The sequence below is a fragment of the Antrostomus carolinensis genome, unplaced genomic scaffold (genome assembly GCF_000700745.2).
Source record: "Antrostomus carolinensis isolate BGI_N321 unplaced genomic scaffold, ASM70074v2 scaffold6076, whole genome shotgun sequence".
Classification (NCBI taxonomy): domain Eukaryota; kingdom Metazoa; phylum Chordata; class Aves; order Caprimulgiformes; family Caprimulgidae; genus Antrostomus; species Antrostomus carolinensis.
The window spans coordinates 13,545-40,428 of NW_010319675.1; the positions used below are offsets into that span (position 1 = coordinate 13,545).

The 26,884-nt window shown below is 38.6% G+C and overlaps 2 protein-coding genes across 2 annotated transcripts in view; one reads left to right on the top strand and one right to left on the bottom strand.

Annotated features, from left to right (window-relative positions):
• Positions 1-19,077, top strand: part of TGFBRAP1 (transforming growth factor beta receptor associated protein 1) — a 30,179-nt gene extending 11,102 nt beyond the window's left edge. The window contains exons 3-11 of the mRNA XM_010169320.1: positions 49-203; positions 6,547-6,629; positions 10,705-11,046; positions 12,379-12,436; positions 13,301-13,444; positions 14,491-14,637; positions 16,131-16,290; positions 17,592-18,025; positions 18,889-19,077. Coding sequence (XP_010167622.1) covers positions 49-203; positions 6,547-6,629; positions 10,705-11,046; positions 12,379-12,436; positions 13,301-13,444; positions 14,491-14,637; positions 16,131-16,290; positions 17,592-18,025; positions 18,889-19,077 — 1,712 coding nt within the window. The remainder of the gene's footprint in view (positions 1-48; positions 204-6,546; positions 6,630-10,704; positions 11,047-12,378; positions 12,437-13,300; positions 13,445-14,490; positions 14,638-16,130; positions 16,291-17,591; positions 18,026-18,888) is intronic.
• Positions 19,078-25,619: 6,542 nt separating this feature from the next.
• Positions 25,620-26,347, bottom strand: LOC104526004 (high-affinity lysophosphatidic acid receptor). The gene is given in 3 exon segments (XM_029085278.1): positions 25,620-25,709; positions 25,711-26,209; positions 26,211-26,347. Coding segments are annotated over 3 exon segments (726 nt in total).
• Between the last annotated feature and the right edge of the window lie 537 nt (positions 26,348-26,884).

Sequence of the window (26,884 nt, forward strand, 5' to 3'; positions counted from 1 at the left end):
GGGTCCTATAGAGAATGTAAACTGAATATATCTATTTGCTCTGTCCAGGAAAGGTGATTGTTGCTACTAATAAGGGTGTGTATATCTTGGTGCCACTACCTTTGGAAAAACAGATTCAGGATCTTCTAGCTAGCCACAGAGTGGAAGAAGCCCTTGTTCTAGCAAAAGGAGCTCGAAGGAATATTCCAAAAGAGAAATTTCAGGTCTGTCCTTCCTTTGATTTTCATGGAAATATAAATTTCACAGTGGGGCCATGTATACCAATGGTCAAGTGACTAGAGAGGGTGGGGGAGGAATTTACACTGAAGCAAAATTTAATGCCTTTTATGATTTCAGCCTGAGGAAATAGACCTGCTGCTGAATTAGTTTGTGCTTGTAAAGGCTGTGACATCGGCGGGGTTGAATGCTGCTGTTCTGCTGAGGTTTTGGTGTTGATTTTTTTCAAGTGTGTAACTTGAAAAAAATTGAAAACAAAACTGAAAAACTAGTGTCAGAAAATCCACTGATGCTTCCGTAGTGCTAGGTTCAGTTATTATTTGCTATTGCTGTTTAAAAAAGTCCACTTTATTTCAAATCAGAATTTCTAGGTTTTACTTGTTTTTATCGGAGATTCTCACCATATCATAGAAGGGTTTGGGTTGGAAGGAACCTTAAAGATCATCTAGTTCCAATCCCCCTGCCATCAGCAGGGACACCTTCCACTAGATCAGGTTGCTGAAAGTCTCATCCAACCTGGCCTTGAACACTTCCAGGGAGGGGGCAGCCACAACATCTATATCTTAAACTCCACAGTAGTAAAACTTCAAAGTTAAGTGATAGGAGATCTGAAGTAAATACGTCCTACTTTCAAACTCATACAAGTAGTATTTGTACTGGTGTGTAGCTTAATATTTAAGATTTTTTTGTGGCAAGGTACCTTAGTAACTCTGATTAGAGTGTTGATTAGGGATTTGTACTAATTTCCTTCTGCTTCTGGTTTATATTACAATACGTATTCTACTGTATTTGTTCCTATTTGTCATGTAGAGACTGAAACTTGGAAAAAATAGCATGAAATCTCTACTCACCAAGTAGGTGAATGAATATTTAAGTTGGTTTCTTTCCTTTTGTAAAAGCAAAATTTGATCTGTAACCTCCAGAAAATCTCATTTGTTTTTTTAATACACTTTGGAGCATTTTGTTGCTATTAAAATAGTATTTGTTGCACTACTTTTGGTTTATTAGGAAGATGTAAAGTTTGGAATATGACTGTGGAAATTGCAGCATTGCAGTGGTCCAAAATGATTCAGTCTGTCAGGATTTTTTAATTCTTTTTTTTATTTCAAAAATTTTCTAATTCCTTGTTTAAATTTTGGTCAGAGCCCTTGAAAAGCAGTCGTTAAATTAAATGACATTTGTTTCAGCTTTCATTTTGATCTTTAACTCCTCTATTGAACGACCAGCTGGGAGGCTGCTGAAAGTAAAAAGCTTGGCCAGAAACGTATTTCCATCCTTTTGCTAAGGTACAACTACCTGGAAGTACCTGCAGCTGAAAAATATTTAGGCAAATACAGAGTTCAGTGCCCAGCATGTTTCGCTTTGCATCTTCACTTCCAACTTTCCCTTTGCAATCTGTTTAAAGAACCTAACTGAAATCCTGCTGTGAGGACAGGATGCATGATCTGATCGATGTCTCTTATGTATGATGACCCCTATTTCTCCAGTTATTTCTTTCCAGTTTATGTAGATTTAGTGTGGGAGATGCCTTTCTGTCTTTTGCTGCAGGATGTAATTGCAATTCATTATCTAAAATAAATTATGTAGTATCTCAGTCCTTCTAAGTTTTCTTGCAGTCAGAATTTTTCTGTCTTTAGGATAAGTTACTTTCTGTTCACATGTATCTTATGTGCACAGTGTCTGTCTTCCTGAAGTTACTGTTTCCAAGAATATTGCAAGTTCTTTCGAACTTAAGGTGCTTTTAAGGGTGTTCAGTTACTTGTGAGTCAGTGCTACAGCTGAAAAACAGAAAACTTGCAAGCACAGAATCACAGAATGTTGGGGATTGGAAGGGACCTCGAAAGATCATCTAGTCCCATCTCTCTGCCAAAGCAGGAACTTAAACGAAATTACACAGGAAGGCGTCCAGGCGGGTCTTGAATGTCTCCAGAGAAGGAGACTCCACAACCTCCCTGGGCAGCCTGTTCCAGTGCTCTGTTACCCTCACCGTAAAGAAGTTTCTTCTCAAGTTTAAGCGGAACTGTTCTAGTTCTGGGCTGTTATTTGCAAACTGATACTAAAGTCTCTCACTGACTTGTATTAAAATGACTCAACTTAGTTGTTGAGACGTCAGTCGAGTTTTTCAGAGTTTATCTGTAGTTGGAAATACAACATGTTGAGTTTGCTTTCTGATGTGCTTCTGATACTTAATGCTGTCATTACAGGTTTGTTACAAGCACATCAGACTTTATTTTACTGTAGCCTCACGTAATATAAAACTGATGGAGTTCAACCAAGTAACCTGCCTTACATAGGTCGTTTGCAACATTTCTTTGGCATACTTTAACTGATCACATAGTCACTCCTTTCTAACTCCTGTCTAAGAGATATCTTCAGATAACAGGTATTAGATAGATAGTAGGTATCTTCTAACAGTTATGTTCTGATATCTATTTTGCAAAGTTTACTGATTCCTGAGTAGCTGACACTTTAAAGGCCTTATTTTGCCATTTTGTATGAGCAGTGGGAAGGAATGCATAGATTTGGCATTAAGGCACTTGATGCAACCACTGTAACTTATCCATACAGAAGAGTGATTGTAATTGTCTGGTACATGTAGCATAGTGTTCCCTTTTCCTCATGCTCCTCTAATTTGTGCAGTTTGCAATGGCTGTTGCCATCTTAGGTGTGAATTGAACCCAGCCAAGGCATTGCAGGGCAGTTCTTGACAATGTGGGGTTTTTCCCCGCGGTTCAATGCTGTGTTGTCATTGCATTCATCCACAGGTGCATGCTCTCTCTCTTTATATCAGCATAAATATCTATATACACTGGGAATGCAGAATGATAGTGGGACTGAAACAGTGAAGTACTGTACTCTAAGAATTACCTGTACAGCCCCTATTTAGGTATTGGAAAGAAGCAGGTCATGCATTAGTAGCTCTAACCCGTTATTTAACCTGCATTCCCTGCAGACTGCAAATTTATCTCTGCCCTATCAGGTGAAAATTCCTTTGTCTTTGAGCATCAAGAATTACTGCTAGGTAAAAGATGCTAAGCAAAAGTATTGCAAAGAGACAGCTTTGCTGAATATAATTTTTGGAAGAAGAATACAAAGGCCTTTCTACCATGCTACCATGAAATGACTGAATACTACTTATTAATTTTTCAGGACAACTGAAGTTTGCAGAAATCATGGTTGATGGTAGTGAAGACCTTGGTTAGATTGACACACATCTTGCATAGGTATCTCTCTTTTTTTCTTTTTTCTTTTTTCTTTTTTCTTTTTTTCCAAGTAACATTAGTTTCAAAAAAACTTAATGAACTACACCTAAACCTGATCGAAAGCCCAAGTGACTTTTTAGAAAAAAACATTTTGGCAATCTAGTTGGTAATTCTGACCATTTTAGAAAGGATTTTTCTAGTAGTGGAGAGAATTAAGGCTTCACTATAGTTATTGCAGCTTCAGCAATCATCTTTCTGTTTTCTAGCACTTTTTCAGATACAAATTAATACAAATCTTATTTCATGTAGCTACGTTTTAATGTTAATTCAATCAACAATATAGAATTTGCCTAAAGCACTTCAAGTCCTATGGTTGTTCTTCAAAAATTATAGAGGAATAAACAATGTGTTGAATTTTGACGGGCTGTGACTTGGTACCTTTTTAAAAGTAGCTTATTGTGGTATGCTGACAAATGGGTTTGGAAGAACTCAAGATGTTCTTTCTGTCATAAATAAAAGTTAACTGTATGTGGTTGGCATATAAGTCCAGCCTGTTTTTAAAAACCTGTGAGAAGGAGAATATTGAATTTTCCACCGTCAGTCTGGTCTGTTGTTTCCATAATCTTTACCACAGAACATCTTGATGTCTAATGTTTGTCTTGTTGGCTAAAAATCAACCTGGATACTCCCTATCCCATCACTGCATCTTTAAAAAGTTGGGAAAGTGTCTGTCTGTAGACATTGTACAGCTCTTTTGTTCTGTGGCTTTAAGGGACAAGTGAAGATTTAAACATTTAAATGAAAGTGAATAACACTGAATCAGTTCAAATTTAAAACTGATTCCTTGGGCCTGTACTTACACTGTCAACGAGCTCTTCTCAACTTCTAGTGGAAAAGATTGCTGTACAGACTAAGCTCTACAATTAAAGCAGTATTTTCAGTGTCTTGGATCATTTCAAACTTAATTCCAATACCCTAATTTACTAAATAGGTAAATATTAGAGGTCACTCCATGGCAGAGATGGAAAACAGACTTCAAAAAACCAAAAAAAAACCCCACAACAAAAAACCTAACACCACCTACTTTTGATGCTAGTTAACAGGGTGATAAATGTATTTCAACCCTCCCTGGATAATCTGAGGCCAGATTTTGAAGCTTTTCCGATGCCACAAGATGCAGATAGCTGCAGATTGAAATCCTTTACCAGTTTCCTTAAGAATGTGACCAGACAGGTATTCATCAGTTCACAGCTTACCATTTATTGATGTAATAATACAGTTGTAAATCCAAAATACCTTTTATATTTTGTGAACGAATCACCTGAGATAGTTTTACTCTGTTACTGTAATTAAATTCCATTTTAGCTTTAGTTAACTATATTTTGAATTAGTACACTTGGATGTAAAGCACAGTAACATTAATTAATATAAAGATGTCCTGAAGTATTGTTCTTTTATTTTTATATTGTTACTTTTGTCTGAAAAGGTGTGCCAGGTGGCATTTCCCTCTGTTTCCTCTTCTGTCCCCCACACTGGGGAGGCAAGAAGAGTCCCAGAACATTACAAATTAGTAGGTTTTAATGGCTTGCTAATGATCAAGATTATTTCCTTAAGATAATTCATTAGTAAAGCATGCAGAGAGTAAATGAACTTAAGCCAAGCTTTTTTCTAGGTAAACCCACAATCTGTAATCAAGGTGAAAAATCACCAATTAGAATATCAGTCTACCCTACTTGAGGCCTGGCACTCGCTAGCAATTCCTGCCTGGAATACTTTTCTAATGTATTACTGTTTCTCTGGGTGTTTTTGTTGAAAATGGGAGTCTGTTATTAATAACAGCATTCATGTACACTGTTAAACATCACAAAGCTGCATATTCGTGAGAAAGTTGAAGGGGAAAAACTGGGGGACTGTGGGTGTAGCCAGGTGTGTTTGCAAAATAGGAGTGTTCTCACAAACGGTGGGTGGTTTGCAGAGCACAGTTTGGGTTCCTTGCTTTTAGTAATTGTCTTTTGCTGTTGGAAATATTATGGGCCCGAGGGTTTCATTTAATCTCATGGTGACTAATTGACCATTCAGGTTAAATAAATACCTAGCATCTGAGGGAGTTTTGTAGTGACTAATTGACCATTCCCTGTGAACACTCTGCCCAGCCCTCAGGGCAGCCAGGCCGGGTGTGGAGGGGACTTTGCAGCTCAGTTTGGGTTCCTTGCTTTTAGTAATTGTCTTTTGCCGTTGGAAATATTATGGGCCCGAGGGTTTCATTTAATCTCATGGTGACTAATTGACCATTCAGGTTAAATAAATACCTAGCATCTGAGGGAGTTTTGTGTTCTTTTTCTAGTGAACTTCTTGTAAACTTTTTCTGTCTAAACACAGCATTAACAGTAAAACTTCATAACACATAGCTCTTAATATGATTTACTTGTGCTTCTCTTTTTAAACATAGTTTTACGTGCATTACGTAATGTACTGCATATCAGATAAGTTGAACTGCTTTGGAAGTATTTTTATTTAAAAAAATACCCACACACACACACAAAACCAAACCAAAACCCACCACCACCACCAAAAACCTGTCAGAAATATGGTCTTCAGCTGGGGATGAGACTGTGAGAAGCACCAGCAAGGTTTCAGGAGGAGTGAGGTGGGACGGGGAGAAAGTTGGCCGTGTGTGGTCAAGTTGGGACCACCCTGGTGTTCAAATCTTTTTTTGGTGCCTCCTAAATCATGGGGAACTTCAAAGATGACCATTGGCTTTTATGTCTGCAAATACCATGAGCAAAAACGTGAGGCAAGTCAGACTGATATCAGATAAGTAATAATTTGAATAAGAAAACTTGAAACTTGCTATTTGTTGACTTTGCTTTTAGTATGTACTTGCGAACAGTGTTGTGTTCACACACTTCTGTGTAAGAAACTGAGTCTGGACAGCAGGTTCAGTGTATTTAGGTACATACAATTTAAAATATAGAGGATCAAGGCTTTGTTTTGCATGTAACTTGACCGTTCTGGTTGAAGGCCATGTGTTCATGACCTTCAGGTAGTTATTGCACTAGTGACTAGCACTATGTAAATAACTCCTTACAGACATAATAAACCTTTTTCCCCCCCTTCTCTTTCATAGGTAATGTACAAACGAATCCTGCAGCAAGCAGGTTTTATACAGTTTGCACAGCTTCAGTTCCTTGAAGCAAAAGAACTCTTCAGGTAATTGTGTGACAAGAAATTTATTAATTTATCTTTAAATAAGACATTGATGTTCTTGGTTTGAAAAACTCAAGTCACTTGAATGTTTTGTGATGCAGGTATGAGTTCACTGTGCTAAAATGGTTTTGTTGGGGGTAAAAACAGAGTAACATTGAAACAACTTTATAACTGAAGAGTTAATGCAACTGGTTTTTTGGTAAGCTAACATACATAAAGCTGTAATCCTGTAATCTGAGTGTTGTGTGTGTGGAGATATTTACTTTATGCTCATTAAGGTCAAGGCTTTATTCCTGAACCTGTGCATGAACATTGCCTTGTTTTTTTTTTGTTTTTTTTTTGTTTTTTTTTTGTTTTTTTTTTTTTTTTTTTTTTTTTTCATTTTTTTTAAGAAAAAAGTGTAAAAAAGTGTCTTTCTTTTTAAGAAAAGTGGCTGACTCTTCACCGTTTTTTCTATCACTTTATTCCACCCTGCCTGGCAATAATTCCCTGTGGGGTCTAATCTGTGGGCCCTGCCTTGCTGGTGGTGGCCCAAGGATCTTTTAAAAGTAGTGAAAAGGGGGAAATGTGTCCTGCAGGGAGCTCTGGCACCTTGTGGAAGGAGCCAAGATCAACTACGCAGCCTCCATCCAACTACCAGTCCATCTGACAAATGAGCTTTAACGAACAGGATTGCGGGAGCTCCTCCGTAGAAAGAAACACACTTCATGAGAAAACGTGCTGTCCAGGCATGAATTTTGGAGCTGTGTCAGCTTCTCAGGGTGTTCTCTTCCTCTAAAAGCTGCAACTCCAAAGCAGAACAGCTATTCATGAATTGCTGAAGTCTGCTGGAGGGAGAAAGCAAAGATATGTTTTCTGTACTTTCCTTCTGGCCAGCTGTATGTAAGTTATTCAGAGTATTTCATTGACTCTGAAGCCGTCCTTATGGAATCCAGGTTCACTGATTTTTCAGCCCTGGTGAACACACCAGTTAAATTAATATCTGGTTATGTCCCGATATGCACTCAGTCTTCTTCATTTTAAACTTACTGATGTTCAGAGGAAAAATGGAAAAGATAATGGCAGTCTGTGCAAACAGTTCCTCCCATACCCATGTGTTGGTCTGCAGATGTTTCAGGCTAATGTTACAAATAACTTCAGTCTTAAAATGCCAAAGGGAAACTTGGTACCTCTCTCAGAAAAGATAGATCTAGCAGTGAAAGAGAGTAGCAGCAGTACCTTCAAGAATTTGGTGTGACATGGGCCGACTTCTGGCCAAATATGAAGTGAAGTTGTCTCGCTCCTCAGAAAAATATGTCAGTTACAGACTAGCAGGGGAAATTATTATGTTGAACTGAAGGTCTCATTTTCTCGCATCAAGAATCCTTCTTGGGTAACCTTGTCAAGATACAGTTACATCTTATGCTTTACTTTGTAGTTCCAAAATACTGAAGCTTTTAAGAGGAATCCTTTCCTGCTAAGGTCCTTTTGGTTATACCGATACTTCTGAGTACTGAAGAAGGTTGACAAAAAGGAGGGAAGTGGTAACTTTATTGAAACTCAAATAGTTCAACAAAGGGAGAACTTAACATTAAACTGAGTGAGCTGTCACAGTGGAGCTTCTTTGGTCTGACAAATTCTATTATAAGCACTAACAGAATTCTGGTTGTGTTATATACTTGTGATTTTTGTAAACTTTTTCCATTGCATGTCGCTGTCGTTGGAGGCTCACACACAGTTAGACCAAACAGTGATGTTTAGTAGGCCATTTGCTGAATTCTAGATGTCTTGCTGAGGTGTTGGTAGCTGTCACAGTGAAACCATTTCTCTCCAGTGTGTTTGGTTATGTCCTTTCCACTGGTTAGATGTTGCTTACAAACTGACACACCAGATACTGGAACTTTTACAAACTTTGATATTCTTTTTAAAACATCAAATTGTTCACTCTTTTCACAGTCTTGTCTCACCTGGGAAAGGCTGTAGAGAGACTTGTAGCTAAAGTCTCTTCTACACTGGAAAGGTTAAAAAATCCATGGTACTTATACCTGGAGACATAAGTAGTAGGACTCAGTGTGAGATTTACGTCTTAAATGAGACTCAAGGGTAAAAGCCTCTATTACAGCTGATGGTATCTAGGCAAAACAGCTAAATCTTGTAGGCTTCTTTGTTATTTCTGATATCTGTAAATTCAAGAGTCTGAATTTGACTTAAGTTTCCTGAAAACTTGTGGATTCTACCTGTTGTGTTGTTTGTGTGAAGCCCAAAAAGAACTAACTCAGAATTACTCAAAGGGAAGTTGCCTTTTAACATTGACAGCTTGACTTAAGAGCCTGTCTTCTACTTTTTGATAAGTTGCCAGCTACCGTTGGCGAAACGTGAGGTGCTGAAAGCTGAAGACTCAAATGTGGTTTTCAGGAGAGATAAGGTCCTTTGTAGCTGCTCCTAAACTGTTTTCCCCAAATGTAGTGGAAAGAGCTACAAGACATCCACAGGTCCCAAGAGCCATAAGCCTTGAGAGGAATTGTAACCATTCATGGCAGTGGGGTCATTGTTTAGTGTTTGGTATTTTTCTGAAGAAGTTGGTTCTGGATGATACTGTGCTTTTAAGGACTCTGCTTGATTACTGATTACCATTGCTGTGGCGAGAGCAAAACTGTATAACGTGAGCTTGAGTCAGACCTGCTGAGAGAACCACTGGTGATTCACAGCCCAGGGTTTGGGCAAGCCTGAGTGGAAGCTGGTTTTGATTCTCCTTTTGGAAACAGACAGTCATTAAGACCAAAATTTGTGAAGTTCAGAGATGAAGTAGCTGACTATTTCTTCATCTAGGAAAAGTTGAATGGTAAGGTGAAAGGATACAGAAGGTGGAAAATGTTTTGGAACTTTGTTAACAGTGGCATGTTAAATATAGCATTTTTAACTTCATCCATCTCCGTGGTCATAGTCTCCATCTCAAGCTTAGGCCATCTCCAAATACTTGGCAGCATAGTCAGCAAGGGAACAAATGTTTATACTTGAATTTCTGCAGATTTATCAGGATTCCTTGCTCTGCACTTATTTTGAGTAGCCTTTTGGTGTTATTCAAGTTGTGGGTTAGCTTTTGTTCTAAAGGAAATCAGTGAAGAACCTTGTAGAGGAAAAGAATCTTTTCTTCCATTAAATAGGGTTTATTTTCTAGTGTAATACATCTCAAGTAATATTTTATATGGTGGTCCTCAGATCTTAAACTTTCATGAGTAGTTGGACTAGCCAAAGCTGCAGATAGTTTACTGTAACGGGTTCATGCTGAAAGCCCGAATGCTTTTTGAACCATCAGGTTATGCCACTGACAGAACTTGCTACTGGGTTATTCTGCCCCTTAAAAAAAAAAAAAAACAAATCCTCATTGGGTTGTGAGTTCCACCATAATGTAGATCTGAGAATTTCAAAACCAAATATAAAGTCTGAAAAGAGAGATTAAAAGGAAATTTCAGGTGGGGAAACCTGCAATGTAGATGTGAAAGCTTTACTCTTGGTTAGAGGCTGGCCTTTCTGGTGTAGAGGTGTTTTTTAGGCAGTAGGAGCTCTGTGTACAAATCAGAAAAACTTGCTATTCAAAGTTTTCTACAGGAAGTTGCTGTTTTCTACAGAATTACACTTGCAAAGTCTTTGTGGCTTGCCTGAAAAAGTTCACTTTCTCAATATTTTTTTTTTTTTTCCTCCATCATAAGACTAGCTCCCATGAAGTATGGATGAAGCTTAGGACAGTTCTAGGAAGTGCACTAAGGCTATTCAGCTGATTTTTGTATATGCCACAGAGCAACTGTGGGATGTCAAAAGCAAAAGGCTGTCCAGTCTCTGAATTCTCAGAGCTTTCAATCCCTAGAAAAGGAAAAAGAATGATAAAGAAGTTTGGATAGAAATAGCAAAAAAAAAATTCCAGATTTGTTCTGAATATATCTTCTTCAGTGTAGAAGGCAGTAACTTTCAGAACCTGACAATGTGTTAGTGTCCTGACTCTAAGTGTCTGTGAGCACACACTCCCAGTATGTTATTTTTTTGTGCCTATGTATACTTTTTCTTTCTTTTTGCTTCATCTAGTTTGACACTGTAATTGCAGAAGCGGCCAGCTTGATGTCCGGGAGCTGATCTCTCTCTACCCCTTCCTGTTGCCTACTTCCTCTTCATTTATACGGTCTCATCCCCCTCTGCACGAGTACGCGGACCTAAACCAGCTGACCCAAGGGGACCAGGAGAAGATGACAAGATGCAAACGATTCCTCATGAGTTACTTGAATGAAGTCCGCAGCACTGAGGTTGCCAATGGCTACAAGGAAGATATTGACACAGCTTTGCTCAAGCTGTATGCAGAGGCAAATCATGAAAGCCTGCTGGATCTGCTGGTTTCAGAGAACTTTTGTCTTTTAACAGATAGTGCTGCCTGGCTGGAAAAACACAAAAAGTGAGTGCACCTTTGAGACCAGAGGGAAAATTGTCTTAAATGCTACTGGCTTCTAGGGCAGCATGTTCAAATCCTCATAGTTTCTGTGCTTTCAGGTCCAAAGATAACTTGGCCTGACTTGTCAGCATTTAAAAATGTTGCTGAAAAGATATTAATTGACAGTCTGAGGTAAAGGAAATGCATTCTGTCTTGTGCTGGAAAATACAGAGTTTTCCATCAAAGTTTGTGTCCAACACAAAAATAAAAGATTGGTACATATCTAGGGGGTAAAAAAAAAAAAAAAGTGTTTGCCCTTGTGGCAGTGTGAGAGTTAAATGGACACAGTAGTGGTACTCAGACAGAATGAAAAAATGCCTTAAATCATGCACTACTTCAGGTGGAAGCTGTTAACCAGCTGGTGGCTTTAAAATTGTAGTTGCTTATTCAGGGAGAGAGATCTTACTTTTGAATTGCATACTTCCTGTGCTCTCACTGATTCACCAGAAGGAGGTTGCTTAAGGTGACTGCAGATGACTTCAAATTGGAAATGTTATCAGGTGGAGGATTGACTGTCATTTAGCAGGAAACACTAGATAGTAAATGTATAAAATAAAAAGTCCATTAGTAGGTAGTGTCTCTCTCTTGAATGTAATTTCTTTAATCTTTAAACTGCATGGTGCAGTAGTAGCAACTACAGTGGTGAGGAGGAGTCTTTGATTAGGTTTAGGGTAGTTTCATTTATTTCAGGTGTTTTATTAATTCCTTTTGTAAGTATGGTTTGCATGGCAAACTTCTGCAAATGTGAATGGGTAGAACATCATTCCATGAGAACAGCCCTTACAGAACTTTAGCTGTGTTTTTATTACAGTACACAAAAAACCCTCAGGAATGGCACTGTACCAAGCTCATCCTCGCCTGACTTGATTTTGTGTTGCAGTAAAAAAAAAAAGTTTCTGATAGTAAAAAGAGTTTTAAGTAAAAGCATCATAAAAATTTTATTTAATGATATGTGATTAGCTATTGGAGGAGTATTTATTATTTGGAGCTGTGTGTTAAGTCTGTATATAAATGTCAAAGAACAGCATGAGAATCATCTCTAATTTGATATATACTTTGTCTGAGTTAGAGCTAGTAACTAGAAACTACCCCAAAGACAGGAGACACAGACACATTTCTAGGACAGAACTACTCTCCTTTGATTCTGAAAAAGAGCCTACAGATACTTGTGCAAGTGTAGACACAGCCATGTACATGTCGCTGTAAGCAATTATCTGTTGTATTCTGTGTTAATCAAACAACAATGAAATTGGTAGGAAATATCTAGTGATTTTAATATTTTCTCTTTCTATACAGGTACTTTGCCCTTGGTCTCCTGTATCACTACAATGGTCAGGATGCTGCAGCGCTTCAGGTTAGAATAAAGCTTTTACTGTAAGCTGTAAACCATTCCAAAATACCAGTTTACCTCTGAGATAAAAATCTGAGGTGTTAAGTTATCTTTTTCAAAAGCAGTGATGTGTATATATAAAAGAAACTTAATGCTAAGACTCCTTGAATAAATTAATATGCTAGATATGAAAAACTGAAGAGCTTACTGAAGATGCCTACTCTTAAAAGATGGACAGAAGCGCTAAAATGATCAAGATATCAATTAAAAAGAAGTTTCAGGGACTTCAGGAACATATCCTGTGCTGATTAGTCTGTACACACACAGCAAAGCAGTATTGTTATCTGATGGCAGACACTGACAGCAACTGAGAGCTTATTTCTTTATCTGATGATGGACAGCGAACACATTCTGCAAGATCTGTGGGTTTCAGCTGGGTTAGTAGTCTCTTTGGGCACCACCCTTCTGATGTCACTAAGACCAGCAGTGATCTGTAGGCTGCAGACTAAATAATTTTGTCATTTCTGTCTTCAAAACTTCATCTAGAAAAATTAATATGTTTTTGATCAATGAATAAATGTCTTGGACCACATCCAATACCTGAAGTAGTTTAGTTTGGTTTACTGTGTGGCTTTTTGAGATGAGAACCCACATGGTATGGGGGTCTGAATTAGTTGAATATGGCAGGTGCAAGTAAAGCCTGTCGTGGAGAGGAGGCTTGAATGTGGTGACTGGTGAGGTCCTTTGCAATTGGTGTTCTTGGGAGCTCTTCTTAATTCCTCAAGTACCGGTAGCTAATATTAAGTGTTGTAGTAGCTCGCGTAAATTTCGAGTTGGAAGAGCTAGTACGTGTTTTAAGCACTTTAACCTTTGTGTGTTTTGTTCCAGTTATGGGTGAAAATAGTTGATGGAGACATTGAAGATTCTACACGTTCAGATCTCTATGAATATATAGTAGACTTCCTCACATTCTGCTCAGACCAAGATCTAGTGTGGAAATACTCTGAATGGGTTTTAGAAAAAAATGAAGAGGTTTGTGATTGGTGTACTTTTCACAGGATGTCATAAAGTATTTCCCTGCAGTGGTGTTTGGGTGGCCATTAACATTACTCCATCTTGATAGCTAACTGGGCCATTTTTTTCAGAATATTTAATGCCAGTTAAATAGTGATCAAGAGAAGAAAACTTCCAGGTTTCTCAATTCTTCTAACTCCCTCTGTTAGCAAGTGCTAGTGATAATTGCCTCTCTTTTTCTTTTGCAAAGTTTAAGTCATTCTGTGCAATGAAAAATATAGGAGAATGTCTTTTGATTTTCTTCATATCAAGCAAGATAACTTTCAGATCTTAAAAAAATAAAAATTAAAAAAAATCACCTGTCAGGTTAACTGTTGCTTCTGTTTCTTTTTTAAAAGGATTCTAGGAATGGGTGATGTCTGTGTACAGTAGGATGTGGAATAAATATCCTTCATTCAAGACAAAACCTCATTGCAACAAGAAATAATTTAATCCACCAAAATTTTTTTTTTTAAAAAAAGTATATCTGTTAGTGTGGTGTGCTGTTAAATGGGATGCTTGATATTGTATCAGGCAGTCTGTGCTGTTAGAACTTGTTACTGCATAATTTTTATTAATTTAAAGCTCAGTTATTACATGCAGTGACAGATTTCTAAACTTTTGTTTTGGTTATTACAGAAGTCTCTGGCTCTGTATGTAACATCACATTTGACGAGACTGTAAACATTTTGATCTCTAACTGACCAGCTTTCTTGCTGCAAAGGCTACAGTCTCTTGTTCTGCTGTTATACAAATCTGTTCAATACTTTTCGTGGCTGGTGGAGGTTGTACCCAACGCAAGGTTTATGGGCTGGGCAGTATAGAGACTACAAATTGAGGTTATGGAGATAGGAGTGAGTGACATCGTTATAAGCACTGAGTAGTGTAATCTTGGTGGTGTCGTGCAGGGTTTTGTGTTGTTTATGTACTGAATAATGTACTAACTCATCTGATAGTGCTATTAAAGAAGTATTTAAAATAAAAAGGTTGCCACTGAGTTCCTAAATGCAGTTAACTCTTTCTAGGTTGGCATACAGATTTTCACAAAAAGGCCTTTGGAAGAACAGGAGAAAAATAACATTAATCCGGACGATATCATCAGTTGCCTTAACAAATATCCTAAAGCACGTGTTAAATATCTAGAACATCTAGTATTGGAAAGAAAAATAGAGGTGAGTCCTACAAGATACTAAAAACAGGCATGGGATATAGAATGCGGACTATGATGAACAACTCTGAAACAAGCCAAAGTTTAGAAGAAATAAGCATGATTTGAAGGCTTTCAGATGTACTCAGAGAAGGGAAGGAATAGTTTTAAGATGAAAGTACAAGATAAGGAGCGGATATCTGCAATATTTTGAGCTTTTCAACTCTTAAGATGGCAAGACAGTTGCTTACCTCCCTTAAAAGGTGGGGGTTTTTTTACATCTGATTATTGCATACTTTTCTGTTTCACCCATAAGGCTTAAATCTCCATCTGGTAAGATCATAGGAAAATGTTTGAGCAACTGCTAATCCTATTGCACTGTGGAAGCCATATACTAAAATTGCTAATTAGGTATTTTGCAAGTAGGTATCATAGAATGGTTTGGATTGGAAGGGACCTTAAAAATCATCTAGTTCCAACCCCCCTACCATGAGCAGGGACACCTTCCACTAGAAGATATGTTTTATTCTGTTCTTCTGGAGAGATTTGAGCAATTAATGATAGAATGAAACCATGCACCTCTCACTCTAGAATTCCAAACCACTCTAGATGTCAAATATCCAAAAGATGTGTTCAGAAGTCATAAGTGGCAGAGTATTCTGCCTTTCAGTTTTTAAGCATGATACAGAAACAGCCAAACATTATGGTACTTGGGCATGAGACATTTTAAGTGCAGAAGTTACTTTAACCTGCAAATAAAGCAAGGAAATGAACATTGAAAGAACTCAGCAGAACTGATGCCCAGTTCACTAATTTACATTCTTCAGATACATGTGCTGGATCAATGGTTTCCCTCTGTCGCTATCGCAAATGCTGGGATGTAAGTTGATTTGGTCTTTAGAAAGTACTAAACTACTATGAATGCTTTAGTGAGAATGTTTCGAGCAGTCAAATCATCAACATGTTTTGATGAATGTTGGGTAGTGGATAACACAAAAAGCACTCTGCCTTCAGAATGCTTGTCTGCCTCTGGTGGCTTTCTCAAATTCTATTGCAGAAATAGAAAAGGTCAAAGAAACATGCCTGAATATGAGGAAGAATGAATTAGATCAAAATTACTCCTTTTACAAGGGAAACAAAAGAAGACACAGTGGAGGTCATACTTGTATGCAAAGGAGAGAGATCTGCTTTACTGCATTGACTTTCATTAGGTGAACTTTTGAAAGGAAATAATTTTTGCACAAGAAAAGCTATTGATAGAGTTGTTTGTTTAAGGTGAAGAGAGGTTTAGGAATAAGATGTTTCACATCTACATTTTGGAAATATCTATATTAATGAAATAGAGAATCCCATACTGTAGGCATAGTGTATTTTGTGAAGCTGGTGTGAATAAGTTGTCTATCTGTATGAACAAAAGACTTTCTAATTAATCAGAATTAAATAAATTCATTAAAAGCACATTTCTATGTAATTAAGTAAATATTCATCAAAACCAATCTATTGTTCTTTTCATTGTAGAAAGAAAAGTACCATACTCATCTAGCTGTCTTGTACTTGGAGGCAGTACTTCAGCTAAAATCTGTGACCACAGATAATTGTACAGAAACAACTGAACTGCTGTTGAAACTACGCAGTCTTCTTCAGAAATCTGATCTTTATAGAATTCATTTTATTTTGGGTAAGATGCATGTTGTCTATTATAAATGCTGTCTGTCACTTCCAGCAGGAAACAAAATAAAGTCCTCATAAGGATAGAATGCTAAAAGATGTGAGGTTTCTAGGTGTGTTTGGTTGGTAGGGTTTCAATCTGTGTTTCTAACAGACACAGTTCAATTTAGAAAGCAGATCTGTTAGTGTAGTCTTTGATCTCCCACAGCTCATGAGATACAATGGTACATTTGCCCCGGCACCAAAGACAGAATACCATAACTAGCTAGAAAAGGTATCTTCATACAGTTATCTTCTCAATTTATGGTCAGATTATTTGTTAAGCAGACATCCGCTGGCACAATGGATGAAAGAGAAATGGCTTGTTATTGTCCTGAAAGATGTGAAATGTTTTTCTGAAATTAGATGGAAAAATCCAATCGATGTGGAAATAAAAATAGCTAAGTAGCAACTAAAATGATTTACCCATGTTTAGTGTCCCCTTGCCTTTCCAGCCACCAAAACATTATATGACAGATAATGTACAAGTATAACATTCATTGAAACTCTTGCCCTTTTTCCTCTTTTAATTTTTAACCAAATTTTTAAGGGCAAGAGTTACAAGATGGATTATTCTCTTGAAATCCATCATCCATTCTCTTGAAATCTCCAAAACACAGGATTTCTTCCAGGCCAATTCTTATCTTAGATGAAAGTGAGATCAGTGCATGCTAGTGTGTTCCTCCTTGATAACCAAAATATTTTGGGGACAAAAGCATTGTATTTCCATACTTTTTAGAGGCCTATGCCAAATCTTTATCACCTTTACAATATGTAGAGGACTTCCTACTTTATTTTGAAATGGCAGGTGAACTTGCCCTTTCCTATGCCTGTCACTGACATTTTAGCTTTAAACAGGCTGGATTAAGGGTTCCCTTTTCTTTATTGTCTTTTATGGGCTTTATTTTGTAATTTTCTATAATACTGGGGAGGCAGAGGTTAAAAATAGCACAGTGTCACCTTACAGTTTATCATACATGGTTGCTGTTTCCAGAAATGTGCAAGACTGACATGCTAGAATTTAAAAGATGTCAGTGACACTGATTTATCACCTGTTATTTAGTGATTTCTTTTTCCTGTGTTTTGTGGTGTTCTTCTGTTAGATGTGTTTCCATACATCTAGACATTCTTGTACTTAAAAGCATCTTTATAGCTGCCTGCACCTCTGCAAAAATAGCAGGAGTTGAGTTCTGTGGGCTTGTTTGCACTGACTCTTGGAGAGGGAGTTGTCTTCTCCACTGAGCAAGTATTGCCTTGTTTCTCATTTAACAGACAAAATCCAGGGCACGGACCTTCATATGGAAAGTGCAATTTTATATGGAAAACTAGAAGAACATGAGAAGGCTTTGCATATCCTTGTCCATGAGTTAAAGGACTTCCATGCTGCTGAAGAATACTGTATATGGAACTCTGAGAACAGAGACATGCAGTACAGGCGGAGGCTTTTCCATATGCTGCTCTCAGTGTATCTAAATCCAGGCACTTCGGATTGTGCATTAGTCATGGCTGCTGTGGATCTCCTGAATAACCACGCCGCTGAATTTGATGCAGCTCTAGTTTTGCAGCTGGTGCCTGACAGCTGGTCAGTGCAGCTCCTCTCCCCGTTCCTGGCTGGAGCAGTGAGGCAAAGCATTCATACAAAAAGAATGACTCAGGCTGCACTTGGGTTAGCAAAAGCTGAAAACTTAATCTACAAACATGAGAAGGTAGGTTGTTGAGTTTGGTTTTGGTTGGTTTTTTTTCCTTAATAAAGGCACTTTGAAGCTTTACAATTAAGTCCTTTGATATATCATAATCAGGAGAAGTTTGAAGAATTAGGACGAAGTTGGCTTTGTGTCCTTGCCAATTTCACTTACTGTATTTATTAGGTTTATGCCATGAGCACTAGATTCAAACTTAATTTTATGCTTTCTCTGTAAAACAAAAGGGAAGGTGTGGGCCTTGAAACAGGAACAACTTTGGTGAAATTCTGGGCTGAATGAAAGTGAATCTGGGATTTACAGATTAACAGATTTCTTGCAGAAACTTTAACAAATGTGAGTTAGTGTTTTTCACTAGGTTTGAGACCTATCAGAATTTGCAAAAAAATTTACCCAGCGCTAAGTATTAATTTAAGCTTGTTAATAGCTTTTGTTAGTTCACTCGTGAAGCTTTCTTCTTTTCCTAGCTAGAGCTGTGTTGCTAAAAGCTCCCAGCAGATTCTTAAATCTGTTTAATTCTCATGACCTTATATCCAACAGAATCTGTCTGGAATAAAAACGCATCAGTGCTCAATTTGCTGTGGAGTTTTTCTGTGACCCTGTTTAGGAAGCTGCATCAGATTTGCAGTTGCATTAAATATGTGAGTGCTTTTCTTTATTAAACAAGAAACCCCAGTACTTAAGAGGAAGCATGAAAAATAATGAGTATGAATGTGGAAATTGAATTAAAGTTAGATAGTTCAAACTGTCTTTTCCTCCTACCTCTGTCATTGGCCAGGTTTCTCCATTTGGTACAGTTGAAATTACATGCCTCGTAATTTCCCTTTCTTGCTAGATTCACACTTGGATTTTTTTTCCCCTCTCTTTAGGTTAAGCAAAAAGGAACCCCAATTCTTCTTTCGGACAAAAAGGTCTGTCAGGTGTGCCAAAATCCTTTCTGTGAGCCTGTGTTTGTAAGATACCCAAACGGGGGTATGGTCCACATACACTGTGCTGCAAACAGACATCTGAATTCAAACATGACTCATCACCCTTCCAGCTCCAGCAATCAGACTTGAAATATGTTCTGGTCCCACAGGTTCCCATGACTTATAAAAAAGAACAAAGTGCAGCTACTTTAAGTATAAATCAAAATGAACAGCTAGTCTTTGGGTTAATGGGAAGACTTCTAGTAAATATGAAATATCACCACTTATCTTTTTGATTTCTAATGAATGTAGATAGAAAATTCACTACCAGAAATGGAGAGGTGCAAATACAGGCTCTTCTGTGTATATAGTAATAAACAGGTAAAAGAAAATGAGCCTTTTCTTCACAATAAGGATGAATGTTATGGAGTCAAGGCAAACAGTTATTTTAAGAAATGTCACTTTGCACTGAATCTGGTGTTGATAAATTTGTAGAGGTGGAGATGGCATCTATGGAGTTGGAGTTCTTGGAACATTACGTGACAAGACTGGCATCATGCAACTTACTCTGAAGACAGAAATGCGCGTTGGTTATACTGTTGCTGCAGCTTGTCCTCTTTTGGGCTGGATTCTCTTCCCCAGGATCACATTATGAACTTGATTTTTGCTCTACAAATTGTTGGCTTTTGATGCACTTTTTAGTACTTCCCCCCCTTCCTCCCCCAGCTAGGTAGAATTTAAATGTAAGCACTTGTCCGTTAAGTTTCTGCTCCTACAGTTACTGGAATAAACTGAGTGGAAACAGATAGCCTCAGTCACACAGCTGTGCTTGAGTCACTTTTTTATGGGGAAGAGACCTTAACTTTAATATTGACTTATTTATTAATATGCAAATATACTGTACATACAGTTGAATAAATTTGATCTTATCTCATTCTAGAGTTTCTTTGGAGGATAAAGATGTAGCTGATACGTAAGTGTACAGGTTATGTGATAAATGTTTGCTATAACATAACAGGCAGATTGGAACTCCACAAGAATAGATTTTGGGACTTGTGGATGACTGTGCAATCAAAATCATGGAAAGAAGGTATAATTGAGAGGAAATCTACAAAGGTGCACTACAGGGGTGCTGGATTTATTATATTATACAAAACATTCTGTAAACTAAAGTTTTCCAAGTCACAACAAAAACTCTTAACCGCCCTGATAAGTATTCACATTGCTATTTAACCATTTTAAAGCAACCAGTTTAAAAGCAGCAGCTTCCCACAAAAGATGTTTAAAAATGACAACTTTAAATAAAAGTTAAGTATTTCAAAGTCAAAGCATTTATTTAATTCTGTAAAGCTCTGATGCATACCAAGCTTACTGACCAGCATGCAGCTGAATGAGTATGGCTGCTCCCTGTTTCAGCTCTCCGAATCAGAGTGGAGATTTTCAGCAAAATGGGATATATGTGTTGTATCTTCTAGATGCCATCTCGGCAGCAATCTCCTGTTACGGGAAAGACTGGCTTATGAAACAGCCCTGTAAATGTAGTGCTGCCTCCAGTAAGGGGCAACCAGGCTACATCTAGGGGGGGGAAAAATACCCATTTCTTTGTCTTTGAAGCAAAAGACCTTTGGATCTTTCTCTTTTCTGAGTTTTAAATTAGAAAAGTATAGCTGTTGTGTTGAGTTTTAAAAAAAAAAAAAAAATCAAAGTAAGGAATTTTGTAGCACTTTCACCATGTTTGGTGAAAGACACCTTCAAAAAAGACAAATGTGGGCATTTCTGGCTTAATTCTGGCATGAGTGATTCTCCTGTGTTGCACTGGTATGAGCGGATTCTTCTGTATCTCGTATTCACAATTTTCAGACGTTGTGTATACAACTGGCCATGATGACACAGACAAATTTGTAGTCCCCTGTCCTCAGAATGCTTGCTGATAGAGAGGAAGTGATTTCACAAAGATCTGATAAGCCTTTTGCATACAGTAGCATGCAATTAATAAAAAATACTTTCTTTTGCTGCAAGCATCCTCAGTATGCTTTGCTCCTATCTAATAAGGAGGTACTAAAACAAATACAACTTTCTGTGATTAAGACTAGTTCTAGCTGCCAGGTAGTGAGGAACTTAGTCTTGTCAGCTAATGTTGCAATGGAATAGAGATCATATCATTCCAGACCACAAGAAAGTTCTTAATTGTTATTGCATGTAAAGGTATGGCTCTAAAAGATTAAACAATTCTTTATTAGTATTCAATATTTTTTCAGATCTGTACTTTGGCTAAAATACAGCAGTAACAATAATTGTACATATGGAACAAATACAGAAATCAGAGTAATGCAAGGTAGCATATTTGCAATTATGGATGATTAAAGTTTAAGTTGGGAGATCTAATTCTTTTAGCCTCAGAAATGTGGACTGGAAAAATACTGACATTTGAGTCATAAATTGTTACCTGTTTCTTTGTGAAAGTTTACACTAGAACTCCTTTGGCTGAATTAATATGGAAGTCCCACAGTAACCAAAAACCAGTGTGAGGCTGAGGTAGAACAAGAGCTCAGCAGGGAGGTGGTGAGTGGAGGATGCTCTTCCAGTGCGCGTACAACGCTTGAGCAGTTGGGCTCATACTTGACCAGAGGAGATGACGGCCTACGTCAGAGTGGTGCATGGTGTTCTCTACTTTATCACCAGGAAATTTATGAAAGGTCTACATTCAAATTCCCTGAAGCAGGACAACTACAACACCCCTTGGGTAAGAGAACTTCCCATTGGAGAACCTGAGTTCATTCCTCCTTTTATTTTGGCACTGTCAGTTTGCTCATTCTTGTTTTGTGTACCTGAAGTCATGGGACAGCATTGCTACTGTGGTAAGTTCTTCTGGTATTGCTGCAGCCGCAAGGAGGGAGTGAGTGATAACCTGGTTATTAATTGCTGACTGGATACATGCAGGAGGAGAGGCGGGAAAGAGGATTATTTTCTTGACCATCTTTCTAGTTCGGACATTAAATGGGTTCTGGGAGTTTGTTTGATGCAGACTTTTTTCTCTCCAGTTAAGGAATGTGGTGTCTGAGACCTGCCCTTGGAGAGAGGATATTTCTTCTTAATTTAGCTCTTGCTAAATTATTTGTGTTTGTCATTAATTTCTCACTTTTTTTTTTTCTGCAACTAGTCTGCTCCAACTTTGTATATATGAAAACCAAAACAGTAGTGCAGATTTCACTTGTTATGTGACAGTGTGTCTGTGATTCAGGACATAACAAATGAGATTAGTCTCTCACAGAGATGCTTTTGCAGATATTGAGGCACTGTTTGCATGTAGCTTCTAATTACAGAAATATTGCAGCTCTGACTTTTTTTTAGACATCCTCCATTACAGCTGCCGATACATACAAAAATCACTCGTTAAACCCTTTTCTGCTCTTTGATATCTACATGCTTCCTCACATAAAAATTACCGATGATGCGCATATGTCGTCAGATACAGTTTTTCCCCTCTCTTAAGTCACAAAGAGAGGAAAAATACTAATGAGAAAAAATTGCCCAGAATCTGGCACTCTGGTCAAAGATTAATGTCTGTATGTTTATGAGAGAGAATTTCAGTTAGATCTTCATTTCCGTGGGGATAAGTTATCACATTGATAATACTACAAGGATACTGATCTTGGTCAGGAGAAAATAAGCAATTGGTTTTTACTGCACAGAGCAGCGCACCACAGGTACCGATGAGCTGACTTCTTCAGGCAGCCCGTTCTGTGGTGGCTCAGGTGTTGGGTGAGCACAGGAGTTGGGGTTACAATGGGAACTTCTCTCTTTGCTCATCCCACTCCCAATCAAAAAAAAACCCCAAAAACCCACCCAAGCTTTCCAGCCTTTGTTACCTGATTAATACCACTCTTCTAGCACTTAATTGCCATGGGTGTGAATGTTGAGTTCTGGGTGGACTCCCGTGCACGTCTTTGTTCAATAAAATGTCACTTTATTACCTCAACCACATGAAACTCTAATGATGTAAACTGTGGAAAGGTGGTGGTAGGGATGGAGTGTGCATATGTTTTCTGAGACTTTATTACGTGTTTGAACACACAAGCATTATCCTGACCCTGCTGAATCTTTATAACAGTGTCTGTTCTTTGCAGGACTCCTATCCTGAATGTCATTAAAAAATATTCTATTTTATACAATTGTATCAAGTAACTTTTTATTTTATTGCTCTTCCCAATTTGCTGCAGTCTCTATTCAGCGTAGCTCTAAGTGTTCTATTAACATCCTGCTGTTTATAATAGGCAGCAACTAAGGCACTTCCATTGTGAGCTCTCCTCCTGTTGCCTGTATCTACTAATTAATTTTTCTCTTGCTGTACAACACTTTGGGGCTTATGCCTTGTGAACAGTCATAATTAAATGTGCTGCTACTTTTAAAGGGAGAAGAAGTTAATGACGTTCTGTAATGTCTGATTGATTACAAAACTGAAGTTCCCCTGCGGTAAATTTGTTCAGATGGAAATCTGTACTGTTAATACTTTCTGACTTAATGGCTATGTTGGTGAACATATACAGCAGTATGTTGAATGTACAAATGTATAAATATGTTGATTTTTAATTAAAAAAAATCTTTTAATTACATTTCTGTCCTTCATTCCTAAACATATAAACCTTGGGATGTGGATGGCCAAGTGAAGGAGAAAGATTCTTCAGTGGTAAATAGAGGATTCATCTGGGTGACTGACAGAGGTGGTCAGATGAAAAGGGTGAATTAAGCAAGTGCAGGGTGTTAATGGAGATAAATAGGTGTTCTTAAGAACTAGGGAATTTTACTTTTGGGAAGGAGTTTTACTTTGTTTGTTACATCTTCATTAACTGAATCTGGGTTTTTACAGATTCAGGTGAAAGTGGTTACCACCATTACAGCTTTGGAAGATCTTGATCTGGCTCTGTATAGCCAAAATGATCCCTTCCATGATTACAGCTAGCGGTTACATGGGGGATCTGGTCAGTGACAGGTACATGGACATCCTGGAATAATACAAACAGAAGTACTAAAATGTTTGGAGGGAAAGGCATTGAAACAGGGATGGTGTTGATCTGGGAGCATCAGCTGGTGGTTGAGAGCAGTAAAAGCAGATGTTGTTTCAGGGTCACCTCTGGAACCAGCTAGAAAGTGAGCTTAGTCTGCAGCTTCTATACTGGGACAGTCTTTAGTTTAAAATAAATTAGGGATGGTATTTATTTTTATTACTAGGGATACCTAAGTCAACCTCAGGAGACCAAAAGCAAAGTTACTGCCAGAGCCTAGCCCGTGTCCCCAGGAAAAGGGGATTATTATATCCCTGCAGTCTGCAAATGGGGCTGGTGCTTATGTACTCTACAGCAGGCAGCTGGTGTTCCTCATCTTCTTCCTCACTGCTCAGGAGTAATGGCCCTGGCTCAGGGCAAGCCTCCAGGCCAAAGGGCCGAGAGTCACCCTCTTCCTACTTCCAGCAGAAGAGGCCAGGGCCACCACAATGGCACTATAGGACCCGCTGATGAGGGAACCCCAGGAAAGGGAGGCTGTGGTAAGCCATGGAAACCCATGTTACCTCCAGGTGGAGGCAGTGAAGGAGAAATGCAAAGGACAAGTACAGAAGAGGGAGGAATTGGTGTTTAGGACATGTAGGTGTGACCTAATTCAGCTGATCTCCAACCCCGCTCTGCTTGTGCCTGGGTCTCTTCTCCCGGCATCTTCCTTGCCCATGATATAGGGGAATCCTGTACGTAACCAAAATGTACTGAGGATGCTGGCTAGAAAGTGTGGGCAAGTGGTGGCCTTTGGGTAATGAGAAATGGGAAAATTGTATGAAACATCTCTCAGCCTTGAAAACCATCACTAGAAGGAATTTAAGAGAATGTGGCAGTAACCAGGCAGGAGGAGAAGTGGTAACCACTAGATTTGTGTATTGCCATGAGCCTGTGCATCCCGAGGGGGTGGTATGTCCTTTGCCTGCTACATCCCTCTCTCTTTCTGTCTCACATGCGGTTTGTAGGTGTGACTGTTGTCCTGGCAAACTGTAAAACAGGCAGACCTCACTGAAACTGTAGTTAAACTTTGGTACGAAAGAATCTGTCACCTAAATGCTTTGCTGCTCATGTGCTACAAATCACTTGACTCTTTGCATATGCAGATTAATCATCAGGACCTGCTGCTTGTTTCAAGTTTGTGCAAATAATATTTTTGCCTGTCTTTTTGTTGCTGCATTTTTTAGCTGAAAGTAAGTTTATATAAAAAAACAATGTCATAGACTGCTGAGCAGTAGCCACATGCCATTCAGTCAACTTGGTTTTAGTTGCAAGCAGTTTTGTAGTGCAAGTGGTATTGCACTGTTGTGGTTCTGTTTGATGTCTAAAAGCCAAATAACAGATGGGAACGTGCTCGTTCTCCAGTTTAGTTTGTGTATTAAAAACTTATGGAGTGGTCAGAAAGAAAGATGCAGAAGCAAGATTTGTGCAGTTTGGCTTGTTCTTCCCTGATTTTCAGCTCTTTCTCTGAAACCGCTGCTTTGATGGTTGGGTGGCTCTCAGCAAAAGCATAAGTTGTATTTTTTTTCCTCATTCAGGCACTTTGAAGAGAAAATCCTGGATGTCTTATGCCTGAGCTTATCTTAAACCTCTTGGAGCATCTTGGTGCCCAGGCGTTAGAGGATAGGCTAAGCCCTGAGCCAGGCAGCATCAGCACCAGTAACGCTGCAGGTTGCGAGCTGTGTAGCTGGGGAGTTGGCAGAGTAAAAATCCAAGAAACAGAGTAAGAACTGTAGTGAAGTGCTCTTGTTTTGAAGTTCAGGTGTATGTTCACTTGGCAAGGTTTCTACAGTCTTACCAGGTCAAGTTTGTTCCTTTGTCTGAAGCAAAGGCTGTGGACATGTTGGTGGGTGCTTAGGATGCTCTTGCAGAAGGTGTTTAGGATGCAAAGTTTGGAGTGGAGGATGATGCTGAAAGAAATGAAAAAGGTTAGCAGAGCAAGCATTGCTTCGTTAGTTCAGCCAGCAGGAAATACACCCTGGAGAGCCCTGGTTTGCATTTCCCCAACCATCCATCCAGTCAGTGGAGGAAAGGCAATGCAGAAAGCATAAAAAAAAAAAAAAAAAAAAATACACCACACACCAGCTGTGGCTTTTGCATGGTGGGAGTTCAGCTTGTTCTACCTCTAGACAGTGGTTAAAAAATTGTCCATGCTAATCATCCAGATGGCAACCCCTTCCAAGACAAATAATCAATAGAGCATAGCTGAGTTTTGGCAGAAATGAGCCCCAAAGGTCCGGTGGACTGCATAGGGTCAAAAAGGCCAGAGTTGCCAACAGAAAGCTGATGGCTGAATGCACAGCAGGTTTTCAGTAGGTAATGAGGCTGATAATAATCGTGCCTAAAAATCCAATAGTGGTCATGAACAACATTACCATTGCCTGTGATTGCCAGTAACCCCCTGAAGATACTGCCTTGTCAATGTGGTACTTGCATGGAGTGGGACCTGACCATCCCAGGTGTGTGTTAAAATCCTAGGAAGATTTAGGTTGTCTGGGTTCTCTGGAGACTCTGTTGTTTTAGACCAGTGCTGACAAGCTTGAAACCAGTTTGGGAAGGGTCCAAATATCTTCGCGTCAGCTCTTTGCCAGAGGAATGTATTACTTAGGCATCCACAAGACTCTGGTGGGTAAGTGGCTAAAAGGTACATCAGTCTTGGAGGAATTGTCTGGGGATTTGAGGGGGTTTTTTCAGGTTTGGTTTTTGGTTGTTTTTTTTGTTTTTGTTTTTTTTTGGGGGGGGGTGGGGGTTGATGTTGTTTGTTTGTTTGGGTTTTTTTCCAGAAATTAAAGAAGGACTGAATAAACAGGGAATTTACAGAAAATAACAAGCTACTGATGACAGCTTCAGGAGTGTCTGCTTGGTGCTTCTCTGATCTGGAGAAGTATATTCAAATAAATTGCAAGTTCGTTTTA